The 15,937-nt window shown below is 39.0% G+C and overlaps 1 protein-coding gene across 3 annotated transcripts; it reads left to right on the top strand.

Moving 5' to 3' along the window:
• The first annotated feature begins 550 nt into the window (after positions 1-550).
• LOC108996278 (auxilin-related protein 2-like) lies at positions 551-15,693 on the top strand. 3 transcript variants are annotated; one of them, XM_018972073.2, is made up of 9 exons: positions 551-700; positions 823-1,439; positions 2,832-4,515; positions 4,594-4,729; positions 4,843-4,940; positions 5,088-5,153; positions 6,062-6,151; positions 13,840-14,016; positions 15,144-15,693. In XM_018972073.2, exons 2-9 carry the CDS (start codon positions 832-834, stop codon positions 15,180-15,182), a joined length of 2,898 nt encoding a protein of 965 aa, XP_018827618.1. In that variant the 5' UTR covers positions 551-700; positions 823-831; the 3' UTR covers positions 15,183-15,693. The 3 variants fall into 3 exon arrangements, with proteins under 3 accessions (XP_018827618.1, XP_035544071.1, XP_018827617.1); XM_035688178.1 differs by having other exon boundaries at positions 813-1,439; XM_018972072.2 differs by having other exon boundaries at positions 551-1,439.
• The last annotated feature ends 244 nt before the right edge of the window (positions 15,694-15,937 follow it).

Here is a 15,937-nt window from a genome sequence, read left to right as displayed (position 1 = left end):
AATCAGTGGTATATTTACACACTAATTTGTAAGCAATACCACATTTGGTATTGCTATTTTTTTACAAAAGAGTTTCAAAAAAAAAAAAAATCAATTTCAATCCATACATCTTTAAATCTCAAATTTTTTTTTTTTTAATTTTCTTAAAACAGAATTTTATCAAATCATTGCCAATATTTTCTTGAAAACAAAAAATACAAAAACAAAAACAACTTCCTTAAACACTACAACTTTCACAAAAGTTATATCTAAACAACTCAATAAAAAAAAACTCTAATACAAAATATATATATAAGAAAAAAAATAATTTAAATAAATATTTTTCCACCTAATTTTATAAAACCCTATAAAATACATATCAAATTTTCCTTGTAACGAAATATAATTTTTTAGTTTTTTTTTTTTCTGTTTTTTTCTTTAAACCCCAAAAGAAAAGGAAATAAGACATCTATAGAGAAGAGGAAATAAGACATCTGTAGCAGCCTCTTCTCTCAATTGGGCATTTTATCGTTAACCACGAAAGGAGGGCCGGGCACGGTCAGGGAAGAAGCATACAAGAAAGACCCAAACAAATGTTAAAAAGAAAAAAGAAAAAAGAAAAAAGAAAAAGAAAAATAAAGAATGAGAGAAAAGAGAGCCAATTCTTGAACAGAAGAAAACAATGGAGTTGGAGTTCTGATTCTCCTCCACTATCTCCACCGTACTAATCCACTCTCTCATTTTTTCTTTACTGTATGCCCCAACTGATCCTCGTTGCCCTTTAATTTTTCTCCTCTGATATTGTTTCCTGTTTCTGTTTTTTTCCACTTCCGAATCCGGCAGTTTTCCGATATGAACGACTTCGAGGACCTCTTACCCACTGATTTGGGCTTCAAATCACAGGGCCAATCCGCCCCAATGGCCTCCTCCAAACCCTCTTCCTCCTTCTCATCTAATTTTGGATCGTCGCGCCCTCGCTCCTCCTCCTCTTCCAATTCTTTTGACGATCGTGATTCGGTGTTTACATCCACCGGCCCACCACAGAGATCCCAAAACTTCGGCTCCGGATACGGCGATCTCTTCGGTTCCTCGCGAAACCCCACCAAATCGGAGAGCGCCGCGGCCACCACGTCGTTCAATTTCGAAACCTTTCGCGATTCCGGTGCCACGAAGGCTTCGACGCCGCCGGTATATGATAAGCCGGTGTATGACGACGACATTTTCGACGGTGTGCCTGGGCTGAAGAGCTCGTCGTCGAGGACGAAGTATGACGACGTTTTTGCCTCAGGTTCCGCGTCGTCACCGAAGGGGAGTGATGCGCTTGATGATCTTCTAGCAGGGTTTGGGAAGGCGGAGCGTGAGTCAAAGGGTAAGGAATCAGAAAGAGAGGAGAAGGGTGCGCCGGTGGGTTTCGATGATTTGATACCCGGTTTTGGTGTTACTAGTGTCCCTAGTGAAAGGTAACTATTATCGTTGGTGATCGCATCCGTTGCCTGATTAAGTTTAGTGAGCTTAACTTTTAAACAATTCGCGTATCGAATTTTTGTGTTGGATTCACTACCCATTTAGCCGTCTTGTGGGTAAAATACGTTTTAAAGCTCGTTTTGATATGTAATTGGATTAACTTTTTGTGGTAGTGATCATTTCGGTTTTAGCAGATTGGCTGATTTTATTGCATACTTAAGTCGGGTGAACTTTGTTTCGAGCTGTTTGTGGTTAAAATGCAGGCTAGCTAAGTTTATTGCATAATAGGTTTTGGTGAATTTTAAATTTCTAAAGATAAATCCAGATTAGTTGGGGCTTTGTTCTCGGACTGTCGGACACCTGGGGTGCCAATAAAAAAAAAAAAAAAAATTTTATAGTTTACAGTTGAGATGAATTTTTATATTGATTTCATGTACAATTGGATTGACATTTTATGCCAATAGTTATTTGGCTTCAGGTTCTTAGATTATAAGCAGCTTCTGATTTGGCTTTTGAATTGTGGGTGAATGTTGGATTTGCTTTCGTGCACAGGAAATCTTGGAACACAAATACTTGAGCAGTATGAGTAAGAAATGACGTAGTACCTTTATTTTATTGAAAATGAAGTACGTAAATAGGAAACAAATTGATCCTAAATCATGAAATTATTACATGAACTAAGAGGGAAGAAATCTGGGCATGTGCACATAAGAAAAAGTTCATTGTCTAAAATTTTCAGCTGATGTGCTTGTCTTATATTGGTAAACTGAAGAAACATTGTGTCTTTCTCTTTATCTTTCATAAATTCATTGGGGGTCTTAGAAATGGGTTTGGGATTTTCCTTCTTTCATCAGTCAATAATGCTAAGTGTCTCAATTAATTGTGATGCTAAAACTATGAAAGATAAGAATGCATTTCATTTGCAAGATACAACTATACATTCGGTTCATGGCATTTTGTTGCTTTTGGTTATAAAGTATAAATTCTTTGCAAAGGAAGTGTCTTGTATATGTCATCCCATGAAAAATATTTATGAGATGACTTTAGACATGGACTGACCTTATCTTTCACGTTAACCTGCCACTTGCATGCCTCATCTCTGCAGTCCTGGAAATATTGAAAATGAAAAAAAGCTGAGATTGTCTAGAATGGGACGTATACAGTAACATTCATCAATCTTGTTCCAATTTTCGTTATTATATATTTATAAACTAAAGAAAGAAAAATTTGTTGAGTCAACTGTATTATGTTTTGTAACTTTTGCTCTATTGGTTTCGTCAATCATGTTACGTCTTGTGTGACTATGACTAATACTCATTTTTCTATTCAGTCTAATATGCTGGTTAAAATTATGTATCAGAACCATATTGCTTTATTTTTTTCTACAGGCCAACTTCAGAGGCCAAATGGTCCTCTGAACCAACTGTAAACCCAGCTAGATCAGCCTCCAATGTGATGGAAGACCCCTTTAAAATATTAGAATCAACTTCGCGTCCTGTGGTTTCATCTCCTGAGCATTTTGCTGACCCATTGGAAGAAATCAGTAAGTTCAGCAATTCACGAAGCATAAAAAATGAGGGGACATCTGCTGCTAATAGTGGGGAAGTTTATGATGATATGGATCCCTTTAATGGCCTTGGGAATCTACCGGCATTTTCATCAGAGAGGAATAACAGGTTGAAAGAGAAGAGCCCTTTTATGACAGATATGAGCACGGGTTGGAATAGAACTTCCAATAGTAAAGACCCAATTGAGAAAAATTCTGTGAGAAGTCCTGAAAGCCACTTGCAGAAGAATATGCCAGTTGAAAGTGATCAGGAGTCTCATCAGACCATGTTTGACATGCCAACATTTTCAACAGATTCTCATAAATCTTTTGGTCAAACAATTTCCCCCCCTTCCTATTCTAGTACCAATGAGGCAAATGCTCAGGTGGATATGTCTCCTAGAGCTGAAGAGAAATTGGAATCATTCGATGATGTATGGCTGACTGTGTCGGAGATTCATCTTTTCACACAACCCACAAGTGCTCCACCACCTTCGAGACCCCCTCCTCCAAGACCCGTACAGGTTTCAAATTCAAGAAAGAAGATGAACGAGCACACTTTGTTCCCAACTTCAGCACAGTACACTCAAGGTCCCAAGTCAGCTCCTGCTGCAGCGAAGGACTCAGTTAAATCTTCCTTCGATGAACTTGAAGATTTTGCCATGGCCAGGAGTCAAAATGTTGATGAACACGCAAATGGTCTTTTCAACGAAGAATTGGGGATGAACTCGGCTGCTGCTGCCATGAAGGAGGCTATGGATAGAGCTGAGGCTAAATTCAAGCATGCAAGGGAAGTTAGGGAGAGAGAGAGTACAAAAGCTGCCCGAAGTAAAGATGCTGTGCAGCTGGAAAAAGATGAGAGAACTGCACAAGATGAGAGAGCAGTAAGAGAAAAACAAGAGAGGTTAGACCGTGATTGGTTGCAGGGGGATAGGGAAGAGGAAGAAAGGGAACAAAGAAGAATTGAGAAAGAGAGGGAGAGAGCTAGGGAAATTGAGAGGGAAAAGGAGGAGAAGGAAAAAGAACAGAGGAGACTTGAGAAGGAAAGGGAGAGAGCGAGGGAGATTGAGAGGGAAAGGGAAAAGGCAAGACAAGCTGTGGAAAGGGCTACAAGAGAAGCACGTGAAAGAGCAGCTGCTGGAGCTCGCCTAAGAGCTGAAAAAGCTGCTGTGGAGAAGGCAAATGCCGAAGCTCGAGAACGTGCTGGAAGGGCTGCCGTCCAGAGAGTCCAAGCTGAAGCTCGTGAAAGGGCAGCAGCAGAGGCAAAGGAAAGAGCTGAAAAGGCTGCTGCAGAAGCCAGGGAAAGGGCTAATACAGAAGCCCGGGACAGAGCTGCAGTAGCAAGGGCTGAGGCTGAAGCACGACTGAGAGCAGAACGAGCTGCTGTAGAAAGGGCTGCCACAGAGGCTCGAGAAAGAGCTGCAGCTGCTGCAAGGATGAACCAACAGAAGAACGAAAATGATCTTGAATCCTTCTTTAGCATGGGCCGAGCTAGCAGTGCGCCAAGGCCTAGGGCTAACTCTTCGGTGAGCTCCTGTAATTGAAACATATTTTTACTCTCTTTTGTGATTTTGGGTTGTTGATTTCATGATTGTATATTTCAGGACCCGTTGTTTGATACCCAGTCTCAGAACAGGCAAGATCCTGAAGTGGCGAGGAGAGCTGCCACGACTTCCTCAAATATTAGGAAAGCAAATTCGACAACAAATATTGTTGACGATCTTTCTTCAATTTTTGGAGGTAGTTTGAATGCATCATTATTAATAACACAGTAATAGTCTTTTGTGGCACTCTATCTCATGTTGTGGCTGGATGATTGAATTATTAATTATGTTTTTTTTGGGGGGTGAAAGCTGCTCCGTCATCAGGAGAGTTCCTGGAAGTTGAAGGGGAAAGTGAAGAAAGACGAAGAGCTAGGTTGGAACGCCACCAGAGGACCCATGAGCGTGCGGTATGTGCCCTATCAATGAACTAATCTATTCTCTGTTCCCTTGAAGGAAGAGTGGGGTTAAATGCATATCCCCCTTGGACCTTATGGTCTGTTTATCAACAATGCAGTTTGTTTCTCTGAAGTTTGTATTGTTGAATTTTGCATTAGGCAAAAGCATTGGCTGAGAAGAATCAGAGGGACCTTCAAACTCAGAGGGAACAAGCTGAGAGACATGTAAGCACTTGTAGTTTCCATCAAATGTACTAGTGTTCTCATCTGTTTATATTTTGTCTCTTCTTCCAACCGACTGTGTGGTTTGGACATCAATTGAGGTAGTGATTAAGTTTTGTTTAGTTCAGGTTGACACTCATATAGAATTAGACGGATCTAAGTTGGTCATGATTTTACCATTATTGTACATTGCTCAAGTAGCACCAGTTCTATTCCCCCTTTCCGTCTGATTGGAATTTAGTTAGAGAGGTTGGTCCTCTTCAAAATAAATGAATAAAATGAATGAAAAGAAAGAAAAAGCTGTGACTTTCATGCATAGAGGCATAATTTCCTCTGAGGCCTGGTTTGGATAGTGAGTTAAGATAAGATGAGATGAGACGAGATGAAAGTTGAATAAAATATTGTTAGAATATTATTTTTTTTTTTGGGATTTCAAAAAGTTGAATTGTTTATTGTATTTTGTTTGGAAATTTGGAAAATTTGTAATGATTAGATGAGATGAGTTGAGATGATTTCACTATCCAAGCCAGGCTTGAGTCTATTAATGGATGGGTCTAGTTATGTGAGACTTGAACTTGGGTTCATAATTTATTTTCTACCTATAAAAAATTCATTTTGTTATTTTTTGATTGGTAACAAGATTAGAAAATAACTATATATTGTTTTTACATGTAAGTGGCTTAACAGGCAGACCTGCACTAAAAAATGGGACAGGCTAGTTTAGCTTAAAATTGTTGTAGAGATTGATGTGTTACGTTATCTTTGTTTAATGGACTATGTGTGCCTTAGATTTTTATATATAACATTTCGTTCTTTTGCATGTCTTAGATAGATTCCATGATATGCTGAAATTCACATGAAATTACTGGAGTAATTATTAACTGTGTGATCCTGATGTGCACTGATTTCAGAGGATTGCTGAAACCCTGGATGTTGAGATCAAGCGATGGGCTGCAGGGAAAGAGGGCAATTTGCGCGCTTTACTCTCGACTTTGCAATATGTATGCTTTCATAGTCGAAATCTTGCATATTCTTTTATGCTTCTCATTTAACCTCATTTTGATGCCTAAAGGTATTTTATCCTGCATTCACTTTGCACATTATAATGTGTATATGTTTGGGGGTGTACGGTGTTGAACTTTTTGGAGTTTTTAAAATCTCTTTACCATGTTCTAGCCAATGAGCTCCAGTTGAAGAAGCTTGTCCTCCCTCTGTAGGAATGGGATGAAGGTGGGCTCTTGGGTTCAAGAACCACTAGGTCATTGTATTATTTCCATTGAAATGATCAAGTTTGATCATTGACAGCTTGTTGCGGCTTTTATATGTGACAGAGTACTTACTAGCAGCCTATAGTAGTCACCCTTACATAATTTTAGGTGTTTATTGGCTCTGAAAGTTTTGTTCTTGATTACTTGCAGTGACCTGCCCATGGCATTCAATAGTTGTTGTCTCAATGAGACTGATATTAGGCCTGCTGGGCGGGCCCCCATATCTGGCTTGCCAGGCGCATCTGTTTGCACCCGGCTGGTACCAGGCGGGCAATCCGATCGGTATTATTCGGCGGACGGGTGGACAATTATGTTAAAAAAAAGTTTGGAAGTGTGTGGGGTACCCGCCCACCTGGTAGCAGTATATAAACAAAAAACCCTAGTTCTTCAGCCATCTCTTTTCCTCTTCTTCTTTTCTTCTTCATCCCTTCTTCATCTCTTCCTCCTCTGATTTTTTTTTTTTTAATTCTCCATGACCCACAGCCACGCTACTCAGAAAGGCCATGCCTGGCAGCAGGATGGGGCCATTGATATACTTGGGTTGCATCTAGAGCAACTTGATATTCAAGTATTGTTTATTTATTTCAAGTTCTGTTGGTCTAAATATCTGTTTACGAAAGCATGAGTTGGTATTGGTTGCAGTGGTTCTAGGTTTCTGGGAGATTGCTGATACATTGTGTTTTAAGGTTGGCTCTCTCAAACAACTTTTGTGGGCTTGCCTTTGGGCTTTATTATGAATCTATTTCAATTTAAAATTTTAAGGTTAGAGGATGGAGAGAAGATTGGTAGGCTGAACCAAAATCTACTATTGAGTGTAGTTTTTACATCACCTAAACCTACTTGCCTACTTGTTTCTTGGAGTTTTTGTTACCTTGCCTTAAATCCTCCACATGAACTTGTATACTATAAAGGACTTTTTTTTGGAGGCTTTAGTAATGATTTCAACCATCAATTGGTTGGATTTGGCATTGTTTATTCTCGTATCAAGTAGGAGGTTTAGGAGTCGGGAAGGTTAGTGCCCTGTACAACCTGAGGAAAAGTCTAGCCAGATATATGCCTGTACTCCAAAAGATCCTAGATGTGCCTTGGACTTTCCTTTGGTCATTACAAATGAAATCAAAGCTGACTGGTGCATGTGGCATTGGATACTCAATGTGACATAGACCCACATTGGTAACAACAAGGGTTTGAGAGAGGAAATCATGATGCCATACTAAGTCCCACATTGGGTGGCAGAAATATGGTAGAAGTGAATAAGAAGGATAAAAGTGCACTAAGTGTCAAGATTACAATTTGTTTTTGTGTCAAGATTACAATTGAAGCAGGCTGGAATCATTATAAAGCCCAGTTCAACCAAATAAGGAACCAATGTGGGAATTCACACTCAATGCATCTTTATCATAGCATCAAATACTCTTAAATCTAACATATTTTGGAGAAATCATTATGATTATTATTTGAAGTCAAGGGTGGTTGATATTCTACTGCAGAAGCTCAATGCCATCCTTTTTATTAATCTCTCAGGCTTTTTGGAAAATAGAACTTCCAAATGTAGTTTTCCTCACATTTTTTAGTTAATTCATCAACTTGAGTAAATGGGTGGAGCATATCACACTCTTCAACAAAATTTTCGGAAATGGGCAAGTTGTTTATGACCTACTAATAGGATGTTGCCTCCAGAAGGAAATGCCAAATATTCTTAAAGATAATTTTAGTCCTAAGAACTAAGAACCATTATCCAAAAATCTCTCTATGCTTGGATGTCAACTCATAATAGTTCTAGCTTTGCCAATTATTTACAACTTATTTTTTATTGCTTTACTTCTCCCTAAGTTTGTGTTTTTCCTGCATTCCTCCTGTGTACTGTACTGTGTACATTGGGTTGCCTCCCTTTGCCACTTGATAAAATTGATATTTCCAGTTATGTGCTTATAGTTGGAAGAATTATCTCAAAAATTAAGAAGGGGGAATAGCAAGAATAAGAACTGTATAAGGTCCAATTGCTAATAGGAAGCACAGTGCGGATATTTGCTGAAATAATTGCAGACATGGTTTATTTTTTCAAGAGCCCTTAATGAGATGCTTCATTTGGCCCTTGGGGAAGAGGGGGAATGAAAGAAAGGGTGCCATCGACTACAGCTATTATCTTTGACAAGATAATTTATACCAAAAGACCTACACTGTTATATTATTATATTTTTATGAGCACCTATAATGTTGTATCAGCTACTTGCACTATATCTCCTTACACTGAATGTCTTTCCAAGTTGAACATCCCTTCCATATCCTTGTTTTTACATAAACTCAATTCTAAATTTGTATTTGCAGCACTTACAAGGTACTGCTGTTCAGTTCTCCATGAAAATTAGGCTTGATGGAGTTTACAAATTTACGTTGCATGTGAAAGTCTTTTCTTTATGTCTGTAACTTGTAAGATTCGATAGTTGTTTCTTGTACTCCATAGCATAAGGAAGTGATAATTTGCTGTTGATGAGTTCTTGCTATCCTAGTGGGTGACTTTTAGGAGGTAAGTTATGAGTTTAATGTAATTGTCCCTTGATGGTGTTGACAATGGTAAGGCAAAATTCTTTGTGGAAGTTGTGTCGACTGAATGCGAGAAGGTGCTTTTTCGGGAGACCTTTGATGAGGATACCTCTAGGGTTTTGTGTACTCTGGTGGTCGATGATCATATATGGAGGGAGAACTAGAGGAGGTGCCTGATTTGCAGTTGGTTTGCAAGGAAAGGGATGGCATTGTCTGTTCTAAGAACAGATTGGAGGAGTCTAGGGATGAGTCGAGTCCTATTTATTCGCTACCTCCGGTTTCAAATTGGGCAGGTCTCCATTCGGATTGGGTTTTACAGAAGGTGGATGAAATTCGTGATTGCATGGGGGGTTTCATGTGAAGGTTTTATTGCTATTGAGGCGGGTCAGCCTCTTCTGGCTAGATCTTCTACCAAAAGAGAAAGGGAGCTAAAACGACTTTCTTGTTCTATCAATTATGATGTTAAGAGAAGGAAGCACAAGTAGGGGACAATATGAGGATAGGGTGATTAATTGTGATTTATGAAGCCTAAGATTCTTTCATGGAATGTCCGGGGGCTGAATGATCCGTGTAAGCGCCTCCATGTTAAAAATATGCTTCAGAAGTGGAAGGTTGATATTGTTTGTTTTCAAGAAACTAAACTGAAGTTTATAGACAAAAATATAATTAGAAGCTTGTGGGATGTTCTTATGTGGGATGGGTTTCTTTGGCATCTAAGGGGGCATTGGGAGGTGTTATTGTGATATAGGATAACAGAGTATTGAGTTTGGTGGAGGAGTATGTTAGGGAATTTTTGGTGGCTTGTTCCTTTAAGGATGTGGAAGATGGTTTTGGTTGGGCGTTCGCAGGTGTGTATGGGCCTAATACGGATAGTAATAGAAGTTCTCTTTGGGATGAGATTGCCGGTTCGTGTAGTTGGTGGGATGGTCCTTGGTGTATTGGAGGGGATTTTAATATCACTCGGTTTTCGAGTGAAAGTTCGGGGTATTCTCGTATTGGTACTACCATGGCGGATTTTTCTGATCATATTTCTGATCTGGATTTGGTTGATTTACCTTTAGTAGGGGGCGAATTCATGTGGTCAAATGGGAAGGTATGGTCTAGGTTGGACATCTTTCTTGTATCTCCCTCTTGGGAGGTCCATTTTCCTAATGTTTGCCAAAAATGACTTCCAAGGTTATGCTTGGACCATTTCCTCATTTTGTTGGATTGTGGGGGTCTTCAATGGGTGCAGAGGTATTTTAAATATGAGAATATGTGGTTAAAAGTTGATGGCTTTGGGGATAAGGTGAGATTGTGGTGGTCCTCGCATTAGTTTTCTGGTACTCCTAGTTTTGTTTTGGCTGGGAAACTTAAAACACTGAAATCTGATTTAAAAAATGGAATGAGGAAGAATTAGGAAATATTGATGACTAGAGGAAGTCTCTCTTTGATGAGCTTCTAAGTTTTGATGAAAAGGAGGTTTCAGGGCTTCATTCTATTGAGGAGAAGGAAATAAAAAGTTGTGTTGCGGCTGATCTGGAAAAAATCACACTCATGGAAGAGATTTCTTGGAGACAAAAATGTCGGGCTCTATGGTTGAAGGAAGGGGATAAGTGTACCAGGTTTTTTCACAGTGGCTAATTCTCATCGAAGAAATAATGCCATTGAGGTGTATCATTCTGAAGTTAGTGTTATTTCGGACCATTCTGAAATTAAGGATCATATTGTTCAATTTTATGACAAGTGAGTTTAAATTCCAAATGGTGAAATGGGCCACAATTTGCTCTCCCATTAAAGAAGGAGGTTTGGGAATTCGGAATTTGAAATCTTTTAACAAAGCTTTGCTTGGCAAATGGTTATGGAGCTATCACTATGAACGGGGGGGCCTTGTGGCAAACCGTCATTGCTTTGAAGCACGATGAATCATGGGGGAGGATGGTGTTCTAATGAGGTGAGTGGGTCTCATGGAGTGGGGCTATGGAAACATATAAGAAGTGATTGGGACACATACGCAACAAATACTTGCTTCAATGTGGGAAACAGATTGAAGGTAAAATTTTGGCATGATGTATGGTGCGGCGATCAGGCACTCAAGGAAGTTTTTCCACAAGTTTATGGTTTAGCAAGGAGGAAAAAAGTCTCGATTGCGGATCTATTTATCATCTCCAATGGCCTTCCCCAATGGAATAATACTTTTCTTAGATATGCACAAGATTGGGAAATTGATGTTTTTTCAGCGTTCTTTGACCTTGTGTACTCCACACATATCTGTTCCCATGGAAGAGCATTTTGAAGACAAAGGTACCTCTAAAGGTAGCATTTTTTGTATGGACGGCTTCTTTGGGGAAGATTCTCACTATAGGCAGCTCGAGGAAACGTTGTATTATAATCATGGACTCGTGCTATATGTGCAAGAAGAGCGGAGAGTCCATTGACCACCTACTACTACATTGTGAGATTGCCATGATCTTGTGGAATGAAGTTTTTGCTTGGTTGGGGTTATAGCTTGGGTGATGCCGAGAAGGGTACGTGACCTCATAGCTTCTTGGAGAGGCCTTCAGGGCTACTCTCAAATTGCATCCATATGGAAGATGATACCTATATGTCTATGGTGGTACATTTGGAGAGAGTGGAATGCAAGAAGCTTTGAAGACCAAGAGCGATCGATGGATGAGCTTAGAAACCTTTTTTTCAATACTTTGCTCCATTGGTCGATTGTAATTAATTTTCATGGCATGACATTTCATGAATTCCTTGTGTCACTAAATTAGCATGCCTAGGTGTTGCTCTTGTATATGTCCTGTATACTTGGGCTTTGCCTACTCTTTGAACGATAAAAATTTGTGTACTGATCAAAATTTTTTTTTTTATGATAAGCTGCTAATGGAGCAATACTCTTGGAGACCTAAGGTAGATGAGTTGGCTTTTGATTCAGTTGATTAGTCAAGTGCTGTTTGGTTGGAGAGAATGTTTGAAGAGGATGAGGTACTCAATGTAATAAGAGGGATGGACAAAGACAAAGCTTCGGGATCATATGACTTTTCAATGGATTTTTTAGGCATGCTGGGACATTGTTAGAGAGGATGTTATGAAGGTTTTTCTTGAATTTCACAAGTTTATGAAATTTGAGAGAAGTCTTAATGTGACGTTCATAGCACTTATCCCTAAGAGGGCTGGGTCAATGGTGGTGAAAGATTTTCATCCCATCAATCTTGTGAGTGGTGTATACAAGATCATTTCAAAGGTTCTCGCCAATTGAATGAGTGTGGTAATGAAAAAGATCATTTCAAATGCACAAAAGGCTTTTGTCAAGGGGAGATAAATTATTGATTCGGTACTTATTGCTAATGAATGCTTGAAAAGTAAAATTAGAGTCAGAGCTCCAAGTATGTTTTGTAAGCTGGACATGGAAAAGGCTTATGATCACGTTGGGATTTTTGGTGTATATTCTCGGTAGGTATGGTTTTGGGGAGACCTTGGACTTGGTGGTATGCTCCCTCTAGGTCTAAGGTTCGAAACTCACTAGGTGCACACAATCACTAGGGGCCATTGGATTGGATAATTTTTTCCTTGAATTATCCAAGGTGCACTTGTAGGAAACTCCTTGTTGATGACCTGTGGATCCTCGGGATTAGTTAGGACGATGATCCTGGACACCTGGTGCCAATAAAAAAAAAGTATGGCTTTGAGGAGAGGTGGTGTAAATGGATGAAACATTGCATGACCACTATAGATTTTTCGGTCTTGGTTAATGGTACTTCTGTGGGCTTTTTTAATAGTTCTTGTGGTTTGAGACAAGGGAATTCTCTATCTCGTTTTCTTTTAAGAAATGCTACAAGGAAGCCTTACACCACATACCTCTACCTAACCAACATGTGATTTGTCATTTTTGCCTTTCTATTTAAGCACACACATATTTAAGCATTAAGATAGAAGGGTAAAAATGAAGAATCACATGTTGATTAGGTGGAGGTGTGTGATGTAAGGCTTCCATGTAGAACTTCTCTTTCCTATTTGTGCTTATAATGGATGTGTTGAGCAGAATGTTGGAAGCAGCAGTGGGTGGGTGCTTTCTTTCTGGTTTCTCAGTGGGTGGATCTTCGAATGGTAGTGTAAATGTCTCACATCTACTCTTTGTTGATGACGCTGCTAATTTTTTGTGAGCCAGATCTTGATCAGATTCTTTCATTACGGGCCTTCTTGCTTTGTTTTGAAGCTTTTTCAGGCCAAGGTGAACTTGTTGAAGTTTGAAATGGTACCTGTTGGTTTGGTACATAATATAGGGGAATTGGCTGATATTTTGGGTTGTAATGCGCCGTCTTTGCCAATGAAGTACCTTGATTTTCCCTTGGGGGCTCCTCACAAGTCAAAGGCAATGTGGGATGGTGTTTTTTATAGGCTTTGTATTGCTTGGGTGATGCCTAGGAGGGTGATGGATCTATTGGTTTGTTGGAGAGGAATTCAGGGAATTGTCAAATTGTGGCTATTTGGAAGATGGTGCCATTATTATGTGGTGTATATGGAATGAGAGGAACAAATGTTGTTTTGAAAATAGAGTACGTTTGTGGGGGGGGGGGGGGGGATTAGAGATTTCTTTTTCCATACATTGCTGCTTTGGGCATCGGCAATTTTATTGGATGGGATTAGCTTTCGTGATTTCTTTGTTGCTCTTTCTAGTTCCTAGCTTGTAATTAGGTGTTCTCTATTGTATGCTCCCTGTGTTACTTGGGCTATGCCTACTTTCGTGGTTTAATAAAATATCTTCTTACTTATAAAAAAGAAGTATGAGTTTTATGATTGTTTTTTGTTATAAGTTAGCATTGGTTATATTTATGGTTTTGTAATTGTTATCTGCATTATTTATACTGACTGCACTTCATTTTTTGGATGATCAGGTCCTCTGGCCTGAATGTGGTTGGCAGCCAGTTTCTTTGCCTGACATGCTTACAGCGCCTGCAGTTAAAAAAATTTATAGGAAGGCAACTTTGTGCATTCACCCTGATAAGGTGCAACAAAAAGGTGCCACTCTCCAGCAGAAATATGTTGCAGAGAAGGTGTTTGATCTCCTAAAGGTATTCAATCATTATAAAATCTATCTAAATAGTTTCAGAGTAATGTTAGATACAAGCCCAGAGCAAGTTAGCCCTTTGAAAAAGTGGGATCCACTTGAAAAAATCCACCTTTTTATGGTGGGTCCTATGCTTTTTTTAAAGACTTGCACAGGACTTGCACGCCTGCCCTAGGCTTGTATCTAGCATTAATCATAGTTTTATTGCCCATTTCTAGTTAGTCTTCCGGGGTAAAAATTAGAAGAGAGAAAAAAGTATGAAGGCTTGCCATAGTCCTGTGTCTTTGCAGTTGATTGAGTTACGAAGTAACTCTGTGGGTGCTTGAAATGACTCTGGAAAATCTCTGGCCACAATATTGTAAAAAAAAAACTACTCAATTCGAAGCTTCTCTATAATCACTTATAAAGCCTGGTTTCACCTAGTAAGTAGTCACAGTGGGACTTGGCACTTATGACCACCTTTATAACTTGATCACTATATTAATCATTCATTTTCTGAATGTGGGACTGGGGTGTTACAAACTTGCTTGCTTTTCAGTTGTAGATGTACATATTTATGCAGTGAACTGGTCCAACATTGAATTCATTACATGCATTATGGTTGCGGAAGACTTAGAGAATACCACTGGTTATAAACTTATAGGAGCTGCTGCCTGCACAGTAAGGAAAATGATAAACCTACAACTAGGCTACACAACTATTTTACAACTCTATTTAAAACGAAGGGTAATTATGTAAAATTGAAAATATTTTTTAATGAAGTGGCACAATTACATTAGTTGATTTGAAGTGAGTAGTAAAAGAGTTGTAGGTGTATCATTATCCATTTAGTTGATATTCAACTCGGATCCTCAAGTCAACTTCCAAATGTGCATTTTCTAGGATAAGGATCCTCTCCATTCTACTTGAAATGGATGTCATCCATTTCAAAATATGCAAAGTATTGAATATTTTGGTTGTCATGTTGCTAAGAAGGATTAAATTGACAAGTGAAATGGATGGCATCCTGTTTCCATTTTGTAAAGGCGTGGATTTTCATTTTTTATTATATTTACTATTGATAAGCTAATGGTGCTGTGGTTTTATTTTTTTGGGTTTGTTCTGATTAAAAGTTTGCTTATATTGTCACAGGAAGCTTGGAACAAGTTCAATTCAGAGGAGCTTTTTTAAGTTCTTTTGTGCAGGATTTTCACTTGAGTTTAATCTGTTGGTAACTGCGCCACTTGCTGGAGAGGGAGACGTTATTTGGGGAACTCTCCCTCTGGTGTTACTGAGTTTTGATTGAAGTTGAAATGTATCTACTGCTAAAGGAGGCTTCATTTTATATAGCAACCGAGATGCCCGATTGGTATTCTATTTGTCTACTGCCATACTTGGTGTTCCTTCAGGGGTTATTGCAGCTCCAAAGATCTGTGAATGAAATTCTGAATGCTTGTGAATGTAGAATAGCATTTTCTGGGCATCATGCCCCATGTCAATTTCATTCTGTCATCTTCTCACTTCCTTTTGGTGAGCCTGTCATCTCACTTCAGTGAGAAGGTCTTTAGTTTTTTTTGTTAGTTATTGTTTTGATGATTTTTTAACTTTTGTGATATAGTACAAATCATGATATGTAACGTTGACAAGCCAGTGTGCCATTGAAATGAGAATTTGATTATGATAATGATCTTCCTTGTGAATTTCTTTTGTGAATGCAGCTGTGCTTGATTTTGGTATTGTGTTTTTTTGTGTCAGCAGACCACAATCCATTAAAGCTTGAACCTTAGTGTGTTTTTGTTCAACTTTTTACCCCAATATTGGCACCTAAATTGCTGGCTAGTAGAGGAGCTACAGTTACCTTCATAGTCTTGAGTCTTGACTTCTTGTCTACTGATGAACTGGCTAGAAGGCATTCGGCATTTATGCTTATCTTGAATCCAGACAGA

This window comes from Juglans regia, chromosome 1, assembly GCF_001411555.2.
Source record: "Juglans regia cultivar Chandler chromosome 1, Walnut 2.0, whole genome shotgun sequence".
Lineage (NCBI taxonomy): Eukaryota > Viridiplantae > Streptophyta > Magnoliopsida > Fagales > Juglandaceae > Juglans > Juglans regia.
Note: the sequence above shows the minus strand (reverse complement) of the source record. Positions and strands in the feature narration are given on the sequence as shown.

Coding starts and splice junctions, on each gene's coding strand:
- LOC108996278 (XM_035688178.1), top strand. CDS start 573: ATGTTAAAAAGAAAAAAGAAAAAAGAAAAAAGAAAAAGAAAAATAAAG. Junction 4,730..4,842: donor TCTTTCTTCAATTTTTGGAG/GTAGTTTGAATG, acceptor GGGGGGTGAAAG/CTGCTCCGTCATCAGGAGAG. Junction 4,941..5,087: donor AGAGGACCCATGAGCGTGCG/GTATGTGCCCTA, acceptor ATTTTGCATTAG/GCAAAAGCATTGGCTGAGAA.